Below are 26,177 nucleotides of genomic sequence, written 5' to 3' on the forward strand. Positions count from 1 at the left end.
TGAGCCTAGGTGTGCTTGCTCTCTCACTCTCTGTTGCTTATGTATAGATATGCAGGTTTCTCTTGCTTTATGTGGGTTCTGTATGTGCATATTGGCTCTTACGTGATGACCCTTTTTATACCAAAAAATCGTTATATGTGAGGTAAATTCACTCTTATGCAATGGGTGTGGTGGAAGCCCACAGTCGGCTCGTTTGTGCGGTGCATTGCGGGAGTGATGTGCACCAAAATATAGTCTCCTGTGTGGATCTGTGCTCCTCTCTCATAGTTTGTGACACGTATTTCTGTAGTTGCCATTCCCATTATGATAGTGCCCTGTGCTTGTGTGTACTGTCTGCTGTTGGTGAGTACCAAAACTGTCTTGTAAAAGTGGTAGAAATGGGCCTGCGGGTCAGTACAGTCAAGGTCTTGAAACATATCCCTATTTGTTACAGTGTAAAGTGGGTTCCCTTTATTTGAATTCGAGTTTGCCACTTTCTAGGAATGCATATACAGCATAAAGCGAGGAAAACCTGTAGATACATATCTAGATATATAGATATATCTATATTGATATAGGTATCTATATCAATATCAATATACATATCTATATATTTGTCCCCTCAGACCCTATGTGCTTTAAAGGCTAAATTTGTGGCTTCCTTCTATCCCTACAGCCATGCCCATGTCTTGCAGGTTCTTCTCCATTGGCATTTGACCCCTTGTTAGGCCTCGGCTTTATTAGCTTTAGCCTACAGGCAACTCTGACTGTTGACTGACAGGTCGGGCCCACTGTTTTGGCCTGGCCTTTCCAGTATCCACTGCTTCATTAGTCTCCAGGCTCCTTGGCCCTGTCTTGCCCTGTTTCAGCGCCCCCCACCCTGGCATCCCTTGCTGAGGACACGGTGTCTCTGCTCTACCTCCCTCTACAGAATTTGGGGTGTCAGCCCCACACAGCCCACCAGATCCCTGACTCTGGCTGGTCTCTATGGTGGGTGCCCCTATAGCATCCCTGTGGCCTCCAATCCACCACTTAGTCACACCTCGTTCTCTGGTTATACGACAGACATAAATTAAGTACAACTAGGACACATGCATCCTGCATTCACAAAGCTTACCTCCCCAAAACTATAACTGAGGAGTACTGAGCTATAGTACTGTGGGACCACAACTGTAGTACAGTGCTGTGGCTTGAAATGTAGACTCTTGTAGGGCCAAGAACTATATGATAAATCCTGAGCCTTTTGGCTTTGAACTAATACCATGCATAGTTTGTACTATATATAGGTGCAAAAGTGTTGCTTAAAAGTGTGTTTAAGGAGTACCTGTGCTAAAACTTGCAGCAGTTTCATCAATTCTGGATGAACTAAGTCCATGGGTACTATATGCAAATGACTACAGTTATGTTTATTTTAAGGTCACTTTTTAAATTTGCTTCTCACTTCTGTGTGCTGAGAGAGAGCAGGGTCTGACAATAAGGGACTGCAGGGTGAAGAAGCTGGGGGAGGCAGAGGGTGCGGGTGCTATTGTTAAGTCATGAAATGAGATTCAGGACTAGTTCATAAAGTATTCACACAACTCATTTGATAAGTGACAGAAAGGCTTTATTTACTACAACTAATCACTAAATAGTGGGACTAAAGCAAAGCAAAGTCTAGTATATATGGCTGTAAAAGTGATAGCATCTCACTTTTAAGTCGTGACAGCTTCTCAAGGCATGGATCTGTTTACCAGAACATCAACTAGGCTCAGTAGCAATTCTTGTCAGCATAATTTCTTATTCTTGAAGCCCACCTTGTTAGTTGCTTTGTTCCTGTTTTATATCCTTTAGCTCAGAATCTTCTAAGCGTTCTTGTAGTTGTGTAAATCAAGAGAGAAATCCATGCAATCATTAAGAGGAAAGTCCTGTTAATCAAACTGTTCATTCCTTATTGGTTATCAAAAAAGTCCCAATTTTGATTGAATTACCTTCCTCAGTAACGTGAGGTTATTATCAATTTCCACTGAGTTAGAACACGTCAAGGAATTGACTAACAACTAGGAAACACAAAGTTTTTGAGCAGTTGTCTTTGGAAGATGGAGGAAATCACTGAGGCAAAACAAAAATAAATTAGACGACATCTATCAAAACCGTTAGGGAGAATGTCTTGTCCTGCACATAAATACAAGTTAATTGCAAAGAAATATTTACTATATTAGTTAATCAAGGCATTTCACACAGGTACATACCAGACGCATAGGAGCCTGCTTAAAATCAGCATAAGTATAGTAAGATAAGCTGGAAATGATGCTTCATTATATGTTTTCAGAAGGTCCAGCTGCAAATTTATATCCTCTTGCACTATGCGGTTGTCATCCATATTTTGTATTTTAACTTTATGCATAAGCCCAGCTTAGGTTAAGCTTCACAGTCATCAGCTTTCTGACTCCCCAGATTTAATTTACCTGCTGTAGCATTGGGAAGGGGACAAATGCAAGGCAGATTCTGTACCTGGTAATTATAACAAATTTATACATTTTCCATATATAGAATCTATTGTGGGGTTGTCTTTTGGATGTTGTGTCTGTATTTACAGCTTCAGATCCATACATATTTTGAAGGGTTGGATGCATAAGAGCTGCCTCATGTTCTTTGTTACTAACATTCTCAGAATATAAGTAAGAATGGATTCAAGGACCAAAAATGTGTGTGGTATTAAGTAGTTAGCACTTCAGATGACTGTATCACCTTTGTGTGTGTCTAATTAATAGATGGAGAAATTGCCCCAAGCATGGTGTAATACAAATTCTAGGCATAGAATAGTAATAAAAAAATTCCATTGACTTCAGCAGTGACTTCCAGCAAACTGAATTCAGTGTTGTGTTTGGGCTCTAACATCCTGTTATATTCTATTTTCCCCCTCATTTTCTTAAAAAAAAAAAAGTTGAAAAATAAGGGTAAAAAATCCTCATATGAGGGGGAAAAAAGCAGTATTTTGTGTGGTTGTCTCATAGTACAGTGGGGCAATATGTGTAAATAAACTATTTGATTGCTGTACTAGTATAACCCTGGCAGTGGAGCTACCTGCAGCCACGTCCAAATTGTTGGGATCCTGGGGTGACAATGCGTCTCAGTCAACTTCCACTCCATCTACAGGCTGGGAGCCACCACTCAGTGAAATGCTGTCCTGTGGTTTTCCCTGCACATTAAATGACTATTTACAATAATTTATTATTTACAATAATAACCAAGAGATTAACAAATTCAGCATCCCATAAATAACAAACAAAATATTTTCAATGAGTTGAATAATAATCTCTACTAGCAAATAGAAGGAAATACTTATTATATAGCAGAAGAAATTATGTTGTCAACTTTAACACTTAGGCAATTTATAAGAGGCATATACGCCAGCAGAGGGGAGCACCTGAAATCTGTGGGGAGGGGAACCAGTTTGCACAAACCCTGCTCCTTTACTAAAGGATACCAGGAGATCCTGGGTACTCCATAGCTTATGGCTCCTCTGCCTTCAGTAGCAGCTCACTCAAACAGTTATTTTGTGAGTAGTCCTCAGAAGCAATTGTCCTGGTAGCAGCCCCCCTCAGAAGCAGACCTCGCTGCAGCCCTCTTAGACCTCTCCTCAGCTGTTCTCTTTTACCCGGGCTTCCTGGCCCAGAGCTGCGGCTGTCCAATAGCGTGTATGCATTTTGCAGCCTTCAGGTCCAAGCTGGTTATCCCGTTGCTATATCTATGTGTCCACAGCCTCCTGCAAGTCCACGTCCCAGTGGTGCAGACACCTTGATTGGGCTTGCAAGTCCTGAGCAAAGCCTTCGGCACCTTCTACCCGAGGTCTGTAACGTCTGTTTAATCCCAGTGATGATGCTAACTTCAGTAGACACGTTAGGCTGGGTCGGTTAAATCCAGTTGGAGAAACTCCTATGCAAGCCCATAAACTTAACAACTTGTTAATTCATTTTTTGGGAAAACTGAAGGGAGGAGGAATTTAATGCTGTTGATTTTTTATTGTAGACTTCCACAGAATCATCCACACTAGTCTTTATTTTCAACCTTGTGTTTTTAAATTGGAACCCAACATATTTATAACTTCCAGAAGAGTCAGCAATTGTGAAAATTGTTAGATGTGAACACCAACAGTGTTTTGGGCTTTTATACATGTTACTTTTAAAGTAAAAATTTTCGCCAAGTATCTGTCACTAAGGAATCCACATTCATTAGCAATGGGCACAGTCTAAGAACCTAGACGAACAGGACTGGAATAATAACAATATAGTATTTTATTCAATAATTTATAATCATCCAATAAATACTTTAATTAAAATAATAATTCATAAAAGCAATATTTAAATAAGAAAACAAAAATGACTTTATGTGATTTTCTTTTGTGCTCATTGAGCACCTCACAAAGAGTGAATATATATTCTAAACTTGTCTGAGACAGTGAGGTATCCTCTCTATTATCAAATGAAAATTGAGAAATAGTAGTAGAGAAATAGTAGCAACTTGGCCAAATGGACAAAAAATCTGTAGCAGTGAAAAATCAAAGTTTGTCCTTAATCCAATGCCTCAGCCCCAAGACCATTCTCTTTTTTTTTGGTAGTTTGATATGACAAGAGAAGATCCAATATCCAAATATCGTGATGCCATAAAGAACAAGACCTTTTTCATCTGGAGGCACTGACTGATAGCAAATGATTTATGTTAGTTAATTGTTGGAAAGGCAAGGTATTTAAAATCTTAAATTGAGAATTCAGTGACCAGTTTTAGAAACAGGCAAAGGGACTTAGAAACTTTCTCTTGACTGAGAAGGGCCTGCCTTACCTATTGGCAACTTGCCCAACCAAAACAAAAATACGATAGCTCAATATGAAATGATAAATCAAATGCAAAGTCAATTTTTCTTCCTGTGGAAATTTTATGTGGAATTAAGCTATGATTTATGTTAATGAAACATGCTTTTTAAGCAGGGATAGGGAAAAAGCGATGAATAAATCAAAAACATAGGGAAAACCCAGCCTTTCAAGTATTTCTGTCAAATTTTAGACGAAATGTTGTGTTTGTTTTGTGGGTTTTTTGTTTTGTTTTTGGCATAACCCCACCCCCACCCCCACAACGTGATTAATGTGCTGAGCTGTCCTGAATTAAAAAACAAAACAAAACACCAAAAAAGTAAAACAACCCAAAACCGTGGTATTTACAAAGGGTGGTATGTGGGTGTCTGGGTCTTTCAGGGTTTCTGGCAAATGCTTTGGTTATATATGAGACTCATATAACTGTCGATGCAAAATCTTGTGTGTGTTCATTCACCATGCTTTCTGACTGACAGCCCCATATTTATGCCTTTTCCTTTTTAAGTTTCCATGAGCTAAAAAGACAAAATATTTTGAGGTTTTTCTAGAACTGTATGTGATGTTGGTTTATGATTTAGTTAAATGCGTAAGATGACACACAATTTTGGAAAAAGTAAGTACAATAAGTGGCGTTGTGATTTTTGAACTGATATAAACTACTATATTATGTGGCTACATCAAGAGACGGTATTCTAAAGGCTCAATCCTGCAAGCGATACTATTGTAAAGTTCTTTATACAAGTTACTCCCTTGGATTTAAAACACTACTATATACTACTGAGTAAGTGTTTGCAGGGCTCCAAAACAGATCTTTTATATAATATCTTAAACTATCACTTGAGACACAGTTTTCAGAGTTTCACACTGCAACATACCTGTCTTTAATTTCCGCAAAAATGGTTCAAGTCATTTCTGAGAACGGACTAGAGAAAAACTGATTGTTTTCAGTGTTTTACCTTTCTGGAAACCTTGCATTTGCAAAGCACTTAATTGTACATGCTGTACCAAAAATACAATACAATTTGATACAGAAAGCGAGAGGAAACCACTAAAAGCATTTAAATATATTTTGAATGTAGTCAGAATGCCAGGCCTGGGACAGTGTTTTCACAGCTGCATTTAGGATAAATCGCAGGGAGAGGTGGTAGTTGGATGAGATTCTAGAACACTAAAACATAGGAGCTTCTAATAGTGGCAGCGCAGGAAGGTTAGCACCTGAAATAATGGCTTGTGTTAGGAAGGGGTGAATTGGGAGATGTTGGGAAGGAAACCCAAGCAAAAATGCGATGAGGCAACTATCAACCTGAGGGGGAGGTTTTTAAAATTATTATTGTTCTTTCACAAACCCATAATCTCATCTGTCTGCAGAGTAAATAAAATTATATTTATTTAAATCAAAACCTCAAGTAAATTAAAAGTTTAAATGCTGATGCCCACTTCACAGTGTTTTAGAGTCAAGTTCTTTTCCCATTGCAAATGATTGGAGTCTGTTACAAGTCTCGTATCTTCCATGCTGTTGAAGTAGTTCACAGCCACCAGGGTTAAAACATTTATGGTTATTAACATTGTAAGATGTTAGTGATTGTATTTATAATATATGGTTAATTATCTAGCAAAATTTTGACACGGAAACAGCGGCCTTCATTATTTAAAAAAAAAGGATTGGATTTCTTAGTTTTTGAGTGCCTAATGTAAGACACCTTTAAAAAGAGGCCTGATTTCCAGAACATTAAGAGAATCCTTGAAAATAAGCCCTTTTCCAATCTCAAATTAGATACCTAAAATTCCTCTTGGTTAATTTTGAAAACTTAGGCTTTTTTTCCCCTTGCCTCAACAAGCAGCAAATATTTCATGCAAAGGTCATAAGACTTGATTTTGTTCTTCTGCTAATACAGCTAACTTATGTACAGGCAGTCCTCAACTTACAACTTTTTGACTTACGATAAGGGGGACTTAAGATGTTTATAAACTGACACCCTGTTTTGACCTTGAAACATGAGTTTCAACTTTGACGCTGGATACAGCTGCGTCCAGCTGGTAAGTGGTATGGTGGAAGGGGAGGGAGAAGGTAAAGGGTACGGGGGGCCCCGCACTGTGAGGGAGGGCCTGGGGCTGGGGCAAGTTGCTCATCTGGCATGGGAGGGAGTGTGGCCCTGGATCTGTGTGGGGCAGGGCTGGGGTTGCAGTGGGAGCAAGGTCCCCCCGCCCGTGCCCTCCCAGACGAGTAGCAGAAGCCACCAGACAAGCAACTTGCCTCAGCCCCAGCCCTTCCCTCACTGCAGGAGGCCTTGATCTGCGCATCCCACTATCCCTTCCCTCTCCCCTTCCACCATACCAGACTTACTAGCTGAACGCAGCTGTATCAAGGGTCATAAAGGAACCAATCCCCGACTTATAACATTGTTCCTATGGGAAAATTGGTTCTGAGTTATGACATTTCGATTTAAGACACAGCTTTCAGGAACCAATTGTGTCATAAGTCTGAGGACTGCCCGTATCTCTTGAATAAGGATGGCCAATTGTGGTGAAAGGGACTGAGTTATGAGTGGTGACTTGTATGCTGTATTATTCACTTGGGATTAAATACTTTAACTGCAAAATGATTGTACTTACAGAACTTCTAATGTATCAGAACAGTGATCCTTAATGAAGATGGAAAATATCACAAGATCATTCAGTCTAAACTCATTGCATTGTTTAAAAAGTTTTAGAATGCTTTCAATTAGGACAGTGTACACTAAGTAGGACATAGCTCTTGGGCTCTAACCGCATGTACCTTGATATTTAAATTTAGGTGGGTACAAGAGCATTTCTTTAATCTTTGTAAAGGTGAAGTACATTAATACCATATCTTCTCACATACATGTCCTGTCCCCCACTTCCCCCCATAAGACATGCACTTTGGTTTTGAAAGGCAGAATGAAGAAAAAAGTTCTTTCTTTGAAAATACTGGTAAGCATAGTATTTTCCTAGGGAAAACAGGCAGCTGCACTAGAGGAGAAGCAAAATATTGTGACTGCTCTATTAACCCCCTTCCTGCAAGACACCCAGGGTGTTGCTGGCTGATTCAATCTGCCCAGCTCCTCTTCTCTTTCTGCGTAGGCAAACAAGAGTGCCTGCCAGGTCAACTGAGGGTCCAGCCCTGGCCAGCAGCACCTGCGGAGTCTGCTGATGGCCCACCCAGCTAAAATTCTGCCCCAGCACTGGTGGCTGAGCTCTTCTGTATTTAAAGCAGAGCCAAGCTCCAGGTGCTCAGCCAGAGGCTGCTACTGAATCAACATCAACTTCCGCAGTCTGTGCTTCTGCCTGGAGAAAGGGACAGTGTCTTTAGCCAGCAACTAGAGCCTTGCATATTTGCTGTGCTGTCCCTCATGCAGCATGTAATTTGGCATTACTTTGTCCCTCTCACAACAGATGGTCCTGCAACAGATATTTCTACCTCTGTATTTCCTCACTGAAAATCCGTGCCCCAATTTCCAGCAAGTGATTTTTGTGGGGACAATGGGGGAATGAATGTTGTATACAAGAAAATGCAGTATGTTAAAAGAAAATCACTTTTAGTTGAATGAACAGCTTCTCTCTCTTTTCTTGGCAAAGGTGTAATAGGCAAGTACAGGCCTTCTGTTACTAACACTACCTATTAGGCTACAGAACAGTTGTTAATGCTATCAAGGGCTGTCATCCAGATTCCTCAGTAATAAACATATTGCACTTAATTAATCAGCATCCCTGCTTTAATTTGTTTACCTGCTAAGTCATCAAATTCAGTTGATTGTTAGGATTTTTCCTAGTCCTCAGTGCAAAGCAAGATCACTATTGTAGTTCATGCCATCAAAAGACTTTTTAATTCTTTTGTTAGTGTATTCTGTGGTATTGAGAGGCTGTACCCACGATAGTGTTGCTATGTGGTGACAGTCTATGTTGCACCAAAATGTTTTGTATATTTTAAGAGGTCTTTTATAAGAGGCATGGTCTGCGGCAGAGCTAGTGAGTAGCAGTTAGAGGTCTACTAAACTACCGTGTCATGCTGATGACATACTGATGTGGTTCTGCAATCTAAATAAAACACAGGAAGGAGACCTAAAAAGAAATAAAGAGTACTGCCTAAGTAATTATTGCCAGTAGCAAATGTTTGCATCCTGAAGGATAAGTATGGTCAAAGACTGTTTTAAAGAGACAGCTTAAACCTCAGTGAATCAAAATACCATACCATGGCTTATTAATATTTTGATCAAGCTGCATTTCTCAGTGGTAAGAACTAGTTCCTAGCAGCATAAAAAGAGCAGGTGTTTTACAGGACAGGTGGAAAGCAAAGGAGAAATAATATCCTTGTGAATGATTCCATTTACCATTATATGCAGACTGCAAATATAGCTATGTAATAGTTCAATTTTTTTTTCTTAAAACAGGCACTTTATGCAGACCCCAGTAGTTGTTGACCTTTGCTGTGAGAATGTTTTATAGTCTTTTTCCCCCCAAATTAATCCTTCTAGAGACTGAAACAAGGGGTATATTTTTAAGGAGTGATATGGGTTTAGGACTGTGGGGATTAATTAACGTTACTTTTTGAAACCAACTATGAGCCCTTTAACTTTTATATTTAAAATTTTCCTCTACTGTGATTTTCAGAAGCTTAATGCATGTATGAAGTAGCTTTGTGTTTGGGAGTTAAATCCTTGGGGCCAGATCCTGTTGTGCCCATTGGGCTTCTAAGTGATACTTCAGCATCTAAGGGTGCGTCCTGTCCCCATGGATGGGAATGTTCATTCCCTGGGGACAGCTATCAGCAGCACATACAGATCATTAAAGAGCAGAAAACGTGTTTCAAAATTATCACAAGCATGGTAACTTTTTGTTTAACTGACTCTCCTATTAAATGTAACCAACTGTATTATGAGTTGGGATTTACTACATAAGACGCTGCAAATGGAAACTGGACTGACAGCAGAGGAGTTAACTTGTCTTTTTATGGTACCTGTGATTTGAATAGTAATGCAAATGGAAAGAAAAAGTTCAAATAGAGCCAGTAGTGTGTGCTTATTTAAGCTTGGCATATTAGTTTTAAAAATGTTATGTGTACTTCAGCATAAAGGACTTAAACAGAGCATACTTTCCCTCATTGGACTGTCAATTTATCTGAGATCACAGGCAATGCATAAGGCACAAATGTTTTTTTAGAAACTTAATCCAGTAATTTGATAGTGTGAAAGTGAGCAGTATTGGCCAAATCATTTATACTAATGGAAAATATTTACATTAAATCATGCTGAAGTCTAAAACCAGCTGAAGTTTTACTTTTTTTGTTGGTATGTGAGAATAATAAAATTTTATACAGGTTTACTAGTGTGTCGGAGGAAAAAAAATAGCCTGTACAGGCACAATATGTTCCTAATCTACCTTTTATATTGCATTATGCACTTGTGGTCAAATTATAGAAGATGACAAGAAATTTAAGCTTTAAGGAGAGGAAAACTGGTAGTGATTGAAATTAGTTTGCAAAAATTCATAGCTAGAGTTTTGTCTAAGAAATGAATTCCAAACCTACTTATGCCAATTAGGGAAAGCAGTAGAAAAATATAGAATCATAGTAGTTGGGTCGGAAGGGAACTTGTAGATCTTCAAGTCCGACCGCCTGCCTGGACAGGAGAAAAACTGGGCTCAAATGACTCCAGCCAGGTAGGCATCAAGCCTCCTCTTAAAGACCCCCAGGGTAGGAGCCAGCACCACTTCCTTTGGAAGTTGGTTCCAGATCCTAGCCGCCCTGACTGTGAAGTAGTTCTTACGGATGTCTAATCTAAACCTACTCTCCAACAACTTGTGGCTGTTATTCCTTGTTATGCCAGGGGGTTCTAGGGGAAACAAGGCCTCTCCCAAACCATTCTGGTCCCCCCTAGTGAGCTTATAGACAGTCACCAGGTGCCCCCTCAGCTTTCTCTTTTTTTCTCACGAGATCCCTTCCAGCTCTAAACGTCTGTGAATCTGTTAATTACATTCCACGTATACAAATAGAAGAGATGTAGAGCTACAAAGGAGTAACTCTTCTGAAAACAATCTGATCCTACACACTTTACTTGTGCCGGTGAACCCATTGACTTCAGTGCAGCTACTTAACCATATTTACTTGATTATAAGGTGTGTGGTTTTCTCTCCCCACATTCAACCTGGTGAAAAATCAAGTCTCATCTTATGATGGCATACAACTTACCTGAAACCAGAAAATGTATGTGGCCAGCCAGTAGAGGGCACCTGAGTTCCCCCAAGTATGCAGGGTTCCTGGCCGGCGGGTGCAGGGTCACTCCAAGCTGCTGCCTGCCAGCGTGTGCCAAGTTGCTTCAGCACCCTCTGGCTGGAAACCTTACATGCAGCTGGAAATGACCTGGTTGGTGCCAGCCAGGCACCATCCCGATGGCATGTGAGGCTTCTGGCCAGCATGTGCCAAGTCACTTTGAGCTGCTGCCCCAGCAGTGGATGCTGGAGCAACTCATCACACACTGGCAGTCTCGCTGGTTCCCTTGCTGTGTGCCAGGTTGCTTCAGCACCTGCCACTGGGGCAGCAGCTCAGAGCGACTTGGCATGTGCTGGCCAGAAACCCCACATGCAGTGGAGATGGTATCTGGCCTGTGTCTGCTGTGTCCTTTTGAACTGTGTGCAAGGAGCCTGGCCACTTCATGCTGAGTGGCCTCAGCACCCACCAGGCAGGCAGTAGCTGGGAGTGACTTGATCACCTGTCTGTCAGGCACCCAGTGTGCTGTGGGGAGAGGCTGGCGAGGCATGCAGCAAGGAGGGACCCTGCAAGGGCTGGCCAGCACTCAGGGAGGAGGCATCACTGAGGACCAGCCAGGCACCCTGCATGCTGCAGGGAGGGACCTGACTTGCAGTGACAAGGGACTTAGCATGCAGCGAGGGACCCAATGCTTGGCAAAGGTCCAGGAAGTAATAGGGCAGAATCCAACGTGCAGCAGCATCAAGAGATCCAGCATGTGGCAAGGCTCCCAGCTGTGGCAGGAAGGGACTCAGCATGCGGTGGCAAGGGACCTGGCAGCAGCAACAAAGGACCCAAAATTTGCTTGCTGATCAGGGGTCCAGTATGTGATAAGGAACCTTGAAGTGGTGATGAAGGACCCAGTATGAACATGCTGTTGAGGGATCTAGCACACAGCGAGGCTTCAGTCAATGGCACCAAGGGAACCAGCATATGACAAGGTATCTAAGGCAAGTAGCAACAAGGCACCCAGTGGAGGGGCAGTTGGAAGGGTAGTACCTGGTGGAGTAGCAAGGAAAGCAGCAGATTCTAGGGCCTGATCACCACTGACTGGCCAAAATTTAAAACCATAGAAACCCATGGTAAATTCTGTGGGGTGAACAGTGGCAAGGAAACCCCCATGACAGACCATGTGGAAAAAAAAGTAGTAGTGGTACAAATGTGAAGATGCTAAAAGGAATGAGGTGCAACTATGATACAAATTTTTAAATGAATGTTACAATAATTTTTTTCAAAATAATTTATGAGGTGGGAGGAAAATATAATGCTACTGAAGCAAATATGTGTCTATGGAGATGATTTAAAAGGAAAAGTTGAGACTGCTAAGTCCACATGGAAAACATTTGGGAGTCCAAAAGAAGGTCACTTTCCTGAAACTGATAGGCAAGTTGTCAAGTATGTTCAAGAAAAGAGGGAATGCCAATCACCTGTGAAGTGCTTTGACTCAAGGCATTAGAAATAGTGAAAGAATTGAACATTCCCCTTCAACGATTCAAAGCAAGTAGTGGTTGGTATATCTAAAGGATGTGACTGTGGCTTAGCCCTGAGACTATGAACATCACTTGAAAAAAATTACCGTCAGACTGTTGTGAAAAACTTGTTGAACCCCAGCGGTGCATCATTGGGCTATGCAAAACTCACGATTACCTGCTATGCCAGACAGGCAATGCTGATGAGATTCCAGTCTATTTTGACATGCCGAGCAATATCACGATCCATGAGAAAAATGCACAATGCATATTATGAGAAATACAGAAAACGAAAAATAGCAAATTACAGTAATGTTAGCAGTATTGGCAGATGGAAGAAAATTGCCACCTTATGTGATTTTGAAACATGGAACTCTTCCACGATAAAAGTTGCTACCAGGAATAGTGACTAGAACAAGGATGGATGTCAAGTGAACTAAGGAATGACTGGTTAGATGTGTGAAAATGGTGACCTGGGGCACTGCTAAAGAAAAGAGGATTTTTAGTGTTGTATTTATTCACAGGGAATTTAACACCAGATGTGAAAGCAAAAATTTGCTCAGTGAATTGTGTTCTTGTAGTTGTACTTGCTGGTATGACACCTCAACTCCAAGTACTGGATATCATAGAGAATAAGCCTTTTAAGGACCATTTACGGTATTAGTACTCGCTGGCCTTTGATAGGGAACCACACTCTTACACCTGGTGGGAAGATTAAGCCAACCATAGCACTTCTGGGGGAATGATATCCTCAGAATCCATTATTAAAGGCTTCAAGAAGTGCTATATATCCAATGCCATGGATGGAACTGAAAACTGTTTTGTGGGAAGATAAGGGAGAAAATGAGAACATTGAAGAACGTGAGGGTGAAGATGCATGTGAATGTGACCAGTCCTAAGTTCCAGGATCAAAGAAAGGAGGACCCCTCACCAGGGTCTGGACAGAACCTGATATAGATTAAGTTAAATTAATATTTGAATTAAATTGAAGTTAATGTTGAATTTATGACTTACTGGTATTGCTGTAGTTTTTGTCAGTAGGTCTGTTTATAAAAATAATACCAAATTAAAATATTTCTCTTTGTGGAATCTAATTATTCGGGGGGTCATCTTAAATTGAGGGTTTTTAAATTTGAATAAATGAGGTATTTAACATGACTAGTTACCAAATGGGTTAAGAGAGATTGTGAGAGGTGCATCACACAAGCGCAGTCCGGTCCCTGTGCCCCTCTGCCAGCCCGAGCCTATGGCAGACTGCAGGTGCCAGCAAACAGTGGGGGGGGGGGGGGGGCACAGCTTTCCTTATCAAGGGCTGGAGGAAGGAGAGAGATCAGTGTAAGGCCAGGAAGTGCTGCTTTTTGTGCAGCACTTCTCCAGTGCCACACCGAAATGACAGTCTATTTTCTCGGCACGGTTTCCAAACTGACAGAGCAGAACACAGGCCAGTGCGTATTGGCTGAGTCCTCCCCACAGTAACCTATAGAAGATAGACCCAACTCTGAGCTCATGCATGGGCCAAGCCAATCTGGTGGATTAGCAGAAGATTCTTGCTGTCTTGCATGTCAGGTCTTGTTTCCTGGAACTGCAGTAGTGGCACTACTCTTGTCATCTGCATTATAAAGTTGGACAACTCCAACACTTCAAAGGAAGCCTGGCTAATTACTTGAGCTGAGCAGAAGACTACTCGAGTTTTGTTTCTGACCTGGAACAACTACAGAGTCATTAACCAATCATCAAACAATTTCCCCTCTATCTATTCTGGCAAGCCAGTATTTCTAAATGTGTATGAACATTTAGCTGTAATCTCCTGCAATATTCATATCCCTTTATCTATGCCAATTCCTTCTGTCCTTCGAGACTTGCATACTTTTCATATTAGTATTTCATGAGCATGCAGAAGCTGGTAGCTCCATTGCTGACTGCCTTGCACAAACTGGAGAAGTGATATCTGTATGGAACACACGTGCAAAATACCTTTTATTCCATACGGTTCTTATTTTACCCAAGACATATTGGGTAAAACGAGAACAGACCATCTGGAAGTCCCACACTTTGAATCTGAGTGAATCCTTTAGTTTATTGAACTGCTAACAATTATTTATAATCGGCCATCCAGTTTTCCAATTCTTTTCTGGAGTCCAGCACATCTGGTGGGTTTTTTTTTCTTTGCACAATATACATTGAATTTTGAGTAGATCTGAATCTGTATATGTCATGTCTGTAGGACCACAGCCCATTGTTTCTCTCAGAGGTGTTAATTGGTGAGTTAGCAATATTTGCAGTGGAGTATGCAAAAATTGTATGTGGCATACTTTTCCACTCAGCTTCCTCCCTGCTCCTTTTTCTAGCTCTCTCCCCCAGCTGTTGGAATCTTAATCAGTGCCTCTGCTACACTCACTCAGAACAGGTCTAACACAGTGGTCAAAATGCTGGTGGCCACTTGCACATCAACTTGTGGAGCCATGTTGCTGTTTGCAGTGGTAGCAGATGTTTAAGGTGAAAAGGCACTTGTGTAGGCGAGGGCTGAGAATTTTATGTTAGCTGTCTCTAGGGACCTCTACCACACAATGGCCCCTGTAATCGCTGGTCACATTTAGAGTACCTGCTGAAAAATGATGTCTGGCCAGAAGTAGCAGCAGGACATTATTTTTAGGGATCAGTCGTAATCTGACTGAAGTCAGTGGCAAAACTTCCTTTCATTTCATTTCAGGATCCAGGTTGTTAATGAAGGGATTTCCATGTGTCTACATGCTGTATGGTTTGAGAGCAAGTCTTTGGCACTTTTATTCTCCAGGGCAGAAAAGGCATGTAGCAGCTGCTAAACTGTTTTTTTTTTCCTTTTGGGGCTGAACAGATAAATGTGGAGGGGAGAGGGAGTTGTTTTGCTGTCTCATTTTAGTCAGCCTGGAGAGTCTCAAGGGCTGGGGTAGCTACCAGAAACACCCAAATGCAATTAAAATTTGCTGGAAATTGGGTGCTTGATTCACTTTGGCAGCTGGTTCTATTGATTTCCCCTCAGTAAAACCAGGGATATTTTAAAAACTCTACATTTCACCTTCATATTCCTGTCCCACTAAACTTTTTTTTTTCCTGTGACTTTCTTTTAACCTTTTTTTGTATGGTAAGTAATTTGTTCAAATACAATTATCACACTTCAGTTTCTCCCCAATGATCTTCCATAACATGCACAAATACTTTCAGTTCATCTTGGTCATCTTCCAACATACTAAAAAAAAGCCTTTCTTTCTGATTTTTTAAAAAAATGTTCTTGCCGTATTTCATTATGAATAAGACATAGAAATAATAGTCCTTAATGCTGTTACTAGGCATTCTCTGCCCAAGTTCTTCGAGCATCTTGTAGATCCTAACTCAGTTGTAATGCCTAACTTGCAGTCCAAGACTCTTTTTCATTCTGCTCAAGAGTCTAGATTTTCTGCAGATTTCCTAGCAGAGATGTTCCTCATGTACTGCCATGTCCTGTACCAATGGCTTTGTAACTTTAGGACTTGATCCTGCAATGTAGTGTGATCAATGGGAGTATTTGCAGAGGAGTCTTCACAGGGTTGAAGTAAGTGGGAAACATGCCTCAGAGCATGGGCTCCAAATTAGCAGTGGTGCTGGAATCACCCCTTCACCCCACTGCCACCCGTACAGAGTTCATGCCACTGCAGCATTGAAAAACAGTTCCCAGCTGCTGATGCTTTAAGAATAACATAATCAAAGTAGACTCGCAGCCTTCCCCTTCCCCTTCTGCAGGGTTTACCCCACAAGCTCTAACTCAGTTTGTTATACCACTAGGTAGAGGAGGGAAGAAAGAGAGCTATCTTCTTTAGATTCCAAATCAATACTTCTTTTTAAACTGTCACCATTTGTAATGTGTCATGACCAACTTGATCACCATTTGTCACTTCCGAATTTGGCCCAGAGACTTCCATGGGAGGTTAATGTTCCTTCACCAAGTTAGAAACTGAATAATGACTTCTAAATATGTGCAGATTACCAATTCTGACTGCTGAAATCTAAAATCTAGTTTAAAAGCAGGAAATCAAGCGTACAAAATATCTGTTCCTAGACTAATTTGAAGATAATTCCATTAGCTGAAACATCAGAAAATAGGCATTAAAAATGGGAGGTGAGGGAAGTGAATAGAGCATAAACAAATGACTGGTGCAGAAGGGTGAGGTGTTAATAATTTGACCATATTCAATTTTAATGTGCATTTCAAAAGGATTTTTTTTCCATGAAGTTAGTTCAACTATATTTCAGTCTTTCTAAAGAACACAGTGCAAGCTGTAGTACATAGTATGAATGTAATGATCTCTTTAGAAATCAAAGAGAAAAAGAAAGCAGCAGTTATTCAGATCCTTCTCTTCAACAAAATTAGTTGTGACAGCCATTTGCTAAAGGTATAATTAATGTTCTTTTAATCTGAGTAAACTCTGAGTGCCTGGAATACCTTCAGTGTAGTAGCATGACTTTGTATATGAATAGATAGGTTTAACTTACTTCTTCCAATAATAGAGTTAATATTTTCAAAAGGGCCCATTACATATCTCATACTTTTTAATGAGTTGCCACTTTTTCAGAGGTTATCTACAATATTTTAATATGCTTATTTATTTAAAAAGTGCCTGCCTTGCCTAATAAAGGTCACTTGTTTTAACACAGACCAGAAAAGAATACTTTTCTTGAAGCTAAGAGAAAGCTATAAAAGCTATTTTAAAATCAGTAACAGCATTCTCTTGGCTGCATTAATTACGGGAGGGCTAGGAGGGCTGTTGCTAGATGTGTTTAACTACCCCATACAAACTCCTTATTGTCAAGGAAAACTAGTGTGTACTGACAGCTGGATCATGGGGAATTGTAGTCTGTGGCTAACAGTGGAGAGAGGGGTATTAGCATACTTTTTTGGCTATTACAGTCTATAAGTAGCTATATATTTTTCTGAACTCCTAATCTTTCCACACCAGATATGTCTTATCAGTAGGTATGGGTATATAAGAACCAATTATTGAGAAACCATACAAGACTTACTTTAGTTGCCTATGAATGGAATTACTTTCCAGGTGATTTGGAATCTTATTGGTAGAACAGAATAGCAGATGCATTACTTCTTTGTTTGCAGAAAATAGTAAGCCATCCAAACTACCTGCAGTTATAAAATAATTAGTCATATAAGGACAGGGAGTCTGACATCAGAATATCATGAAGATGACATTTTGTTTTCAGTTATCTGAGACACGCTGTGACTGAAAAAATGTTTTTTAGAGAGTTTAGTTAATTTAAGATCATCAGGGCCTCTGTATTTGTGGAAAGCATGTAAAAGAAAGGAAGCTTTGAAAAAAATTTTACAGGCTCCTATACACATGCAGGGAGCCTGTTCCAATGCACTGTAATTCCAATGCGTCGGAGCAGACTTAATTAATCAAGTCTGATGGAGTGTGGAAATTAACATACTCCGGCAGCCTCCAGTGTCACGTGCATCAGTGTCTCTGCACTGAAACATAGTGGTGAGGTGCTTTGAACTAAAGCTCATTCAACCAGCTCTAGCTCAAAGTGCCCTGCTGTCATTTTTCAGAGCAGGGACACTGAAACACATGACACTCCAGGAGCTTTTAATTAGCGCAGCTCCTGGAGCACATGTATAAATGCCCATTATCATTTGGAATAGGTTTTACATGACGTCTAGATTTGAATTGTTATTGAATTAATTGTTTGATTGTTTAATTGTTGAAGCCCTCTCAACCTCAGACTGCTGATTTCTAAACTTTAAAGAATTAGGTAAAAAATGAAAAAAACCCTTGAATTTTCCTTGTAAAGATGGATGAATTAGTTGTAGGACATCGAATTAGCTGTATGAAGCTATTCAAGCAAACCTCCTTCATACCTTCTTAGTCCAGAGCACTTGGTGTTCTTTCTGGTGTTGCATAAAGCTCTGCAAGAATTTATCAAACCATTTTCTTTCTGGCCAAAGAAGCCTGTGCCCCATACATCTGTAACTAGCCAGTGCATTTCCCTGATGTCCTGCAAGAGATGGCCCACTGAAGTTAATGGGATGTTTGCCATAATAATATGGGGTTTTATTCATTTTTATATTTAAAGACTGAAAATGGGTGAGTGGAACCATGTAGAAGAAACCAGAATTCAAGTTCCAATATCACACCAGGCCTAGCAGCTTCATCGTATCAAAATCTAAGAGTCAGTCCTAGAGTAACATTAGATTTTATTTTGTAAATAGAATTCTTGATGGAGATGCCTGAATTTATGTGTTTAATTGTGTGGGTAAGCCTGATCAATTTAGTATTTTTTAAAGTAAAATATGAATAAAAACAGAGCATTTATTGGTTTGGTTTACTTGACAATTCAGAACCACTGGGGGGAAAGACATTCATTTTAACAAATAGGTACTACATTATTTGGCGAGTTTGAATTTGCGTTTTAATTTTTTGTCACTCCTTTTTCTAGGAAATTCCACTTATTTGGATGACCATGGTCCTCCCCCTCGGAAGGTGAGCTGCTTTTTTGTTGCATTACCTATTATAATTTAAACCAAATTTCTCGTTGTTACTCTGAAATAGAAGTAGAATACCTCTGCTGAGTCTACGCCTATATATTGCATAGCAGAATTTAGCCCTTTTGTTTCTCTAGTTGCAAAACCCTTTCCTTTTCTCTTTTTTTTACTGAGATAAAAGGGGTTAGATACCTTGCAAAAATGAAAGTTAACTTGGGGAAAACCATGGCCAGTTGAAGTCAGGGAGGCATTTGTTACGGACATCTGTGAGGACAGGATTTCTTGGATATTTTTGCGTAGCACCAACATGATGCTATCTGTAAATATGAAGTACAAATGGGAAGCACCTCTCTCCCTGGAAAATTATTGTCACTTGATCATTTGAGGATATTTTACCAAATTATTATTGCCATCATTGCTGTTGTTGAAGCACTTGTGTGCATTTGGAATGACTAGCCCTCACAGCAGATCTCTTCTTTTTAGTTTCCCTTTTTACAGCAAGTATGGAACCATGAATTTTTCTGTGAATATTTTTCCGTGAATTCTGTGGAAACTATGGCCATAGTTTTAAGAATGCAACACTAACTTATTTTTGTACAGCAGGCATGTCAAACTGACCCCACCCTCTGAGCTGGGTCACTGTGGCGTGGCTCTTCTCTGGCAAGATTTGATTGCCACTGCAGCAGTGGGGAGGCAAGTAGTGACAGCAGGGGTTAGTGTAGCCATTGCTCACTGTTGTGCCACCAACACACCCCTGATGGAGCTCTGTGCCTCAGATTTTGGCAGTGGGCCCCACACCTATTTGCCCAGCCCCCAAATTACTTTTAGGTGCTTGAGAGGTTTTGCAGCTGCTGGGGCAAGGTTTATTTGGATCACTTTTGGGGATTTAAACACTTAACTTATGCTTAAGTCCTCTGCTTAGAGAGGGATTTAGATTTAGTCTTATGTTTCTTTGAAAGCTGATACTGTATTTCTTGTCTAATTGTACCTGCTGAAAACAAAATAAATTCATCTTATTCCTGAAAGTGCAATTATGAATACAGATTATTCTAGTGATAAACAGAAATAATAAGAAGCATATTACTCATTTATAACTTCTAGGATAAAAGAGATGAAACTAACAAAAGTTTTACATTTAGAAAGATTATAGTTTATTTTGTCCCTGAAAGATTTCTTCCATTGTTGGAGTATTGTTTGCTGCTTCTCTTTTACCTGGAAATGCTGTAGCTTCCGTAGAATAAAGAATATGTCCTGCCTCCCCTGTGAACCCTCAGGTTAAAAGAATAAAGCAATGTTTATTCCAGTCCCATATTTGCCATGTTCATTTTATTACTCAGAAGTGCCTTCCTGTGCCAATGAGGAATGGGCTGTAATCTAAAACAGTGAGCCTCAGTAAGAGCTACCAGCCCTGCAGTTTTGACCCCACTATGTTGTAACACATAGACGTGACAGGAGTTTGGCTTGCAAAAATTTGGGGTACAGTTCCTCCAAAACCCCTGCACCAATCTTCCTGAAATTTGGCAGTTTCCATGCTCTCAGCGGAGGCTATCATCCCTTCATGTCTCATCCAAATTGGACACAAAACAACAAAGTTATAGATATATTTCATTGATTCCCCATTATACCCTATGGCCGGATCTCCGTGGTGGCTCTGAAGCTTCGGAGCCACTTCAGCTGGATCAAAGTGGAAACCCGGTCTGGAGCTCCGCGGTGGATCGCTGCCATCCGAAGCGGCCAGATCCGAAGCCAGATTAGATCACTGCCGACTTGCACAGGCCTACAAATTGACATTTTGTTCCTCTTACTTGAGGTGTTTTGTGTTACTCAAATAATGGGGTGCTGAATGGGAAGTTCACCATAATGTACAGTAGCAACAATTTAGATTTATCCATCCCAAACACTTCCATATCAAACTGCAAAACATTTTCCTTCATTTCGTTTGCCTTAACAATTCCTGGCTACACTGCTTATGCATTGGTTCTCAGTGCCTGCGTACCTTTCGCTTTCTTAGTTAATACGGTGTGGGGTCCATCCATTTCTTTTGGATTTTGCTTTTCCCCCCTCCAAGTGGAGAATAACCTTTCAAACGTTGCCATAACGGTACTTCAGGCAGAGGTGTTTTACTAAGATCTGCACTTTTAAGACTAAATTTTGATCCTGTTGAAGTCCATTTGTTAAGCCTTTGGATTATTCTGTATGAATAATGTGTTTAGAGCAGTCTGACTCAAGCTCCAGTGTGAGTTGCCTGCTTGTGTTCAGAGTTTGGGTAGCTTCTCTCACAGTTGAAAGCTTGCTAAACTTGCTAAATAATACAGCATCACAGTAGGATGTAGCCTCAGGTTATAAGTGATTCATATCTTATGTTTTGAAGCACTTGCCTAGTTTAAAAAAAACAAAAACTGGCATAGGTGGAAATAAAAACATTGTTCCTTTCATAACAAATTCAGCCCCTAATAATTTTTATTGCTTTTTTTTAAATACCATGTAAAAATCAGAAAAATATATATATCGAGTGTACATGTAAAACCAAACTATGTCACAAACAAAAAGCAATAAGGGGGAAAAGGGGAGGAGAAAGGAAGGGGGGGGGGTGTAACAGGGGACCCCCCAACGCTGTTGCAGAGAAAAGACTGATGTACAGGATCAAATGAAATGGGACCTTCAAAAATTTTTGTGGCCCAGAGGGGCAAGGACTTGGATAGGGAGAGTGTTGCTGCAGAACAGGATGACATACTGACATACTTAGTCCTGGACCCTGTAGAGAACAGAACCCCAATCAGAGAAACAAAAACGGGAGGACTTGTGGTGTCAGTGCCCCAGCTAATGGGGGAGACAAGGTATCTAATTAGAAGCTGCACTGAAATGGAGCTCCAGACTGGTCACTGGTGCAGATGCTGCCGATAGGAGAGAAACTGATCTCAGGTGAAACCTAATCACCTCTGGCAGAGATAGCTGGAGGCAAATGAGGCTGAAAATGGATCATAGAAAACCCCCTATGCTGGAACTGTGAGTTAGGATCAGCTGACTGGCATGGGAGGAGCTGGCCCAGTTTATAAGCTGATTCCAGGAAAGCTAAAAAATTTTCTGAGAGCTATTTCAGTTCACCTGATAGGGTGTGTTTTTGGGTTTTTCCTTATTGACCCATCAGGGTTAGAGTTCCTAGTCAGCAGTGGTTTGAGTAACTACTGGTGGTTTGGGAGCGCCTATAAGGGGCAGTTTGGTGGTCACACCAGGATGCTTGGGGTCTCTGCACTGGACAGGACCATAAGAGGACTGAGGTCGTGAAGCTGAAGCAAGAGCTGGTGGACTAAGGCTGAAGGCTATAGCTAGAGAATGGGGCTATGGCTGAGGGGGCTGAAGGCTGGACAGAGGGTCTGGAACCCAAATGGGCAGGAACAAGCATCCGAGCTGAGAGGCTCAATAAATGGAGACTAACACCCATGAGATATGGGCATTATGGGGAAGGCTGAAGGCCATGATTGATGCCCCTAAGGTTTGATTAGGACCAGCGGGCCACAACTGGTAGCTCTGGGGCAGAAACTTGATATGTTAGTGGGGTGCAGGCCCTGAGAATGACAGGGCTGGGTACATCAAGAAGCTCTTGCTGTAAAAGAGAGGGGGGAGGGTACCTAAGGATTCATCCCAATCCCAGAGAACAGTCTCTCTAACTTTATAATAACATTTCATTAAAGCGGAACGAGTGAGGTTAGGCAGTAGCCTGGGGAGATCAGGTGAGTCTAAGTGAGGCAGGGTAGTTCAGACACCAAAGTGTGCCATGGCCATTCCTGGAGGTATACCCTGTGACAGAGGGTTAGAAGAAGAAAAGAGATGTGCGAAATATGCATCGAGCAACAGTCTACTACCAAAATATTCCGAGAATTCATGTTATAAATAAGGCCTACGGTAGAAGTGAATTTGGAAAGTATTTGGTTTGTATTCCTTAGGGTATACCTAAGAACAAACACTTGCCAAAGATATCAGTGGTTCAAAACCATGTTAACTCTAGTTATAATGTCTTTTCAGAAGAACTAATAATAGGTCATGATCAAAACATGTGACCAAACATTGCCTGCAATGCATCACATCTCCAACTTGTGCCTACTGGCACTATATTATATTTTTCAAGTTAGAGGGAGTCCAGTGCATATGAAAAATGATTTGTGTCATATAAGACAAAGTCTAAGATACGTTGTCAATGTTTGAATATTGCCAATTGCTTATTTCCATGGGATTTTGCCATCTGGAATCCCTACTAATGTTTTATTTGTTCTTGTTGTAGAGTCATAGAGAAGTAGGTCTGGAAGGGACTTCCAGAGGTCATCTAATTCAGCCCCCTGCCTATCCAAACCATCCTATACAACCATAACCTTAACTCTACATAAGACCACCCTCAACCCTGACACAACACAGACCTAACACCCTATCCTACCATAGGTAAAGTAGGGAAACCAAAGCAACCAATGTCCTGCTTCTATAAAACATCAGTCTATGCTCAAGAGATCTGGGGTAGAGGGTCACACCCCCTGCCACAGAGGAAGGCAAAAGCCCCCACATCAATTTGGCCCAGGAGTAAAATTCCTTCCTGACATGATATGTTATCAAAACATTCACTGAGGTGGTATTTATACAATAATGTAAATGCATCTTGGTATCTGTTTAGGGCCAGGTTTTGCCTTCAGATAGATGCGTATTCAGCTGACTTTGTAGCATTGCCCAAGTGCATTTTAGGTTATTTACCTCCTTCAACTCCTAACAATGGCTTGAGGCAACAATCTAGATGTACCAAGGTTCTTATTCAGACTGCTTCTATGTTCTTATCTCCAATTCATTATGCTCTTAGATTTATACATTTAGACCATTTGGCCTTAATACCTTGTTTGAAGGTGATTTTCAGCTGGGGTTTTGTGGCAGCCTGGTTGCCACAAGATCCTTTCAGGGACGCCACAGCATCTGGGCCGTGTGCCAGGAGGTAAGCAATCACTTTTCCTCCTGCCTAGTGCCCCACAACAAACAGCACCCATGACTGCTTCTCAGCCCCCAAGCTCCCAGAGCATGCTTGGATGCATGTGCAGCCAAGTCGACTTTCTAGCCTGGCTTAGCTCCTGTCCCTGTCATGTTCCCAGGACTGGTGGGAGGGGCTGTGAGGTGAATGTGGCTCTGGTCACTTATGTTCAAGCCCCTGGAGGAGCAACGATTGCTCCTTTAGGTACAGGCCAGAAGCTGGGAAGGGGAGGATGGTGGAAAGAGCACGGCCAAGTGGGGTGAGGTCTTGGATCTGCCGCGTTTGCTTAGCACAGTCTAGCTCGGTGGTTCTCAGCTGGAGTGCCCCTGAATTCTGAAAAATTATCAAGGGGAGAGACCTTAAGGCTAAAAATACCGAGACAGTAACATCCATTGTAACTAACTTTGTTTAGGTGGGATACTTACTTTATTGCAGTGTGCCAGGTTTTTTTTTCAAATGCACATAATGCATAATTTAGGAAGGCCTTGGCTTTTCTCACACAATCCTGGAAATCTTTTATACTGAAGCTGTACTTTTGACTTCTACTTCAGCCTGTGATCACTTTACTAGATACTATTATGGGAAGCTCTCCAACATTTTAAGACCCATGATATTAAGCAGTGGGAATCACAGTATGCATTAAATGAAACAAAAACACAAAGGGTGGATTTTGGAAGTAAGTTTTAAAATTAAGTTGATTGTAATAATATAGGCCTGTTTAAGGAGCCCTTAAAAATTACAGAGGATTCTACATTTGAAATAATGAACAATGATCAAATGCATGGTGCTGAACTAGTGAAAGTGTGACGGTGAAAACAAGCAAGAGCTGATCTGTTTCAGATGTGCAGAATGTTTTCTCATGTTTGGTTGCTGACAATATCGGCTTGGGCATTCAATATGGCTAGATGCCAAATAAGAGTATTTGGAAATATCCCCCATATCCCCCAGCCTATAATAGGGAACCCCAGCCCCCTTCAAACTACAACTAATGCATGCACGGTATAGACATGGTTATGTGGGTAGCTTCAGGACCACAGGTTTCCCTCGATTTATGTGGTATATGCATTCCCGGAGAATGGCGCATAAATCGAATTTGCATAAAATGAACCCTCTTTACAATGTAACAGATAGGAGTATGTTCCCATGGCAGTGAGGGAGGGAGTGAGGATGGAAGTAGGGAAAGGGCAGGGGGAGGGGTGCCACTCCCAGGGCTGCACAAGGAAGCAAAACAGAGTGGCATTCACCCCAGCCCTGGCTGCAGCGGCCCCGGGAGCAGCCGGCACCAGCTGCCTCCAGTTGCTGGGCTACCCTGTGCTCTGCCTGTCCCCACTTACCTCTGCTCCTAGACTGTGCTGTGCCCTGGTGCAGGTACCATCAAATGCATGGCAGGTGGGAGACAGGAAGTGAAGGAGGCTGGAGAGCACAGCAGGTGAGTGTCAGAAGCCAGAGCCTACCCTGAGCCCATTGTACCTCCCCAACTAAAGAAATCAAAATAGCACTGTCATAAAACAACAGGAATGAGAAATTCCCAGTTTGTACTTACAGATTTTGAAGGACCAGGTTAACTCTAAAGTATCTGTCCAAGTAGTGCAGCAGTGGCAGTTTTTCCTGAGGAAATCAAAGAAAGTAAGCGGTACTCACTGCTGCACACATTAAGATGCTATTTTTCGTGTGGTTCTAGTTCATCTTTTAAATTCTGCAGATCACAGCAATAGGCCAGCTTTGTCTGCTTTGTACTAAGTGGCTAGCTAAGGAGTCTTCAAGCATGCAGAAATCCTGCAGTGACATGAAGCCAGTGCAGCTGGCTTAAGTCACCTTCATCTCAGTCCTGGCACAGAGAACTTGACCAGAGCTTTGCTGCGATGGGCCTGTGCGCGCTGTAGAGTGTTGCGTAGTCTGTTTTCTCAGCTTTGCCTTCCCCCTTTCTTTTCTAGTACAGTTAGAAAGGTAAAACTGACACTTTGAGGACAAATATTGCAGGCCTTAATCTACCAGATATACCACTGAGGTTGATGAAAGTATTGGCTATATCAGCACTAGTTAAAAGAGTAGTAGGATATGGTTTCTAGTTTCTACCACTAATCTATATACTGTATAAAGGAGCTGT

The 26,177-nt window shown here is 41.2% G+C and overlaps 1 protein-coding gene and 1 long non-coding RNA gene across 2 annotated transcripts in view; one reads left to right on the forward strand and one right to left on the reverse strand.

Moving 5' to 3' along the window:
* UST (uronyl 2-sulfotransferase) overlaps positions 1 to 26,177 on the forward strand; it is a 301,480-nt gene that overhangs the window by 88,781 nt on the left and 186,522 nt on the right. The window contains exon 2 of the mRNA XM_090041136.1: positions 19,023 to 19,066. Coding sequence (XP_089897262.1) covers positions 19,023 to 19,066 — 44 coding nt within the window. The remainder of the gene's footprint in view (positions 1 to 19,022; positions 19,067 to 26,177) is intronic.
* Positions 20,252 to 26,177, reverse strand: part of LOC149873237 (uncharacterized) — a 36,533-nt gene continuing 30,607 nt past the window's right edge. The window contains exons 2-4 of the long non-coding RNA XR_016441597.1: positions 25,614 to 25,678; positions 25,405 to 25,483; positions 20,252 to 20,845 (exon numbers count right to left, since the gene is read on the reverse strand). This is a non-coding gene — a long non-coding RNA (uncharacterized LOC149873237). The remainder of the gene's footprint in view (positions 20,846 to 25,404; positions 25,484 to 25,613; positions 25,679 to 26,177) is intronic.

Source organism: Crocodylus siamensis, chromosome 1 (assembly GCF_052110815.1).
Source record: "Crocodylus siamensis isolate JL-2025a chromosome 1, ASM5211081v1, whole genome shotgun sequence".
Lineage (NCBI taxonomy): Eukaryota > Metazoa > Chordata > Crocodylia > Crocodylidae > Crocodylus > Crocodylus siamensis.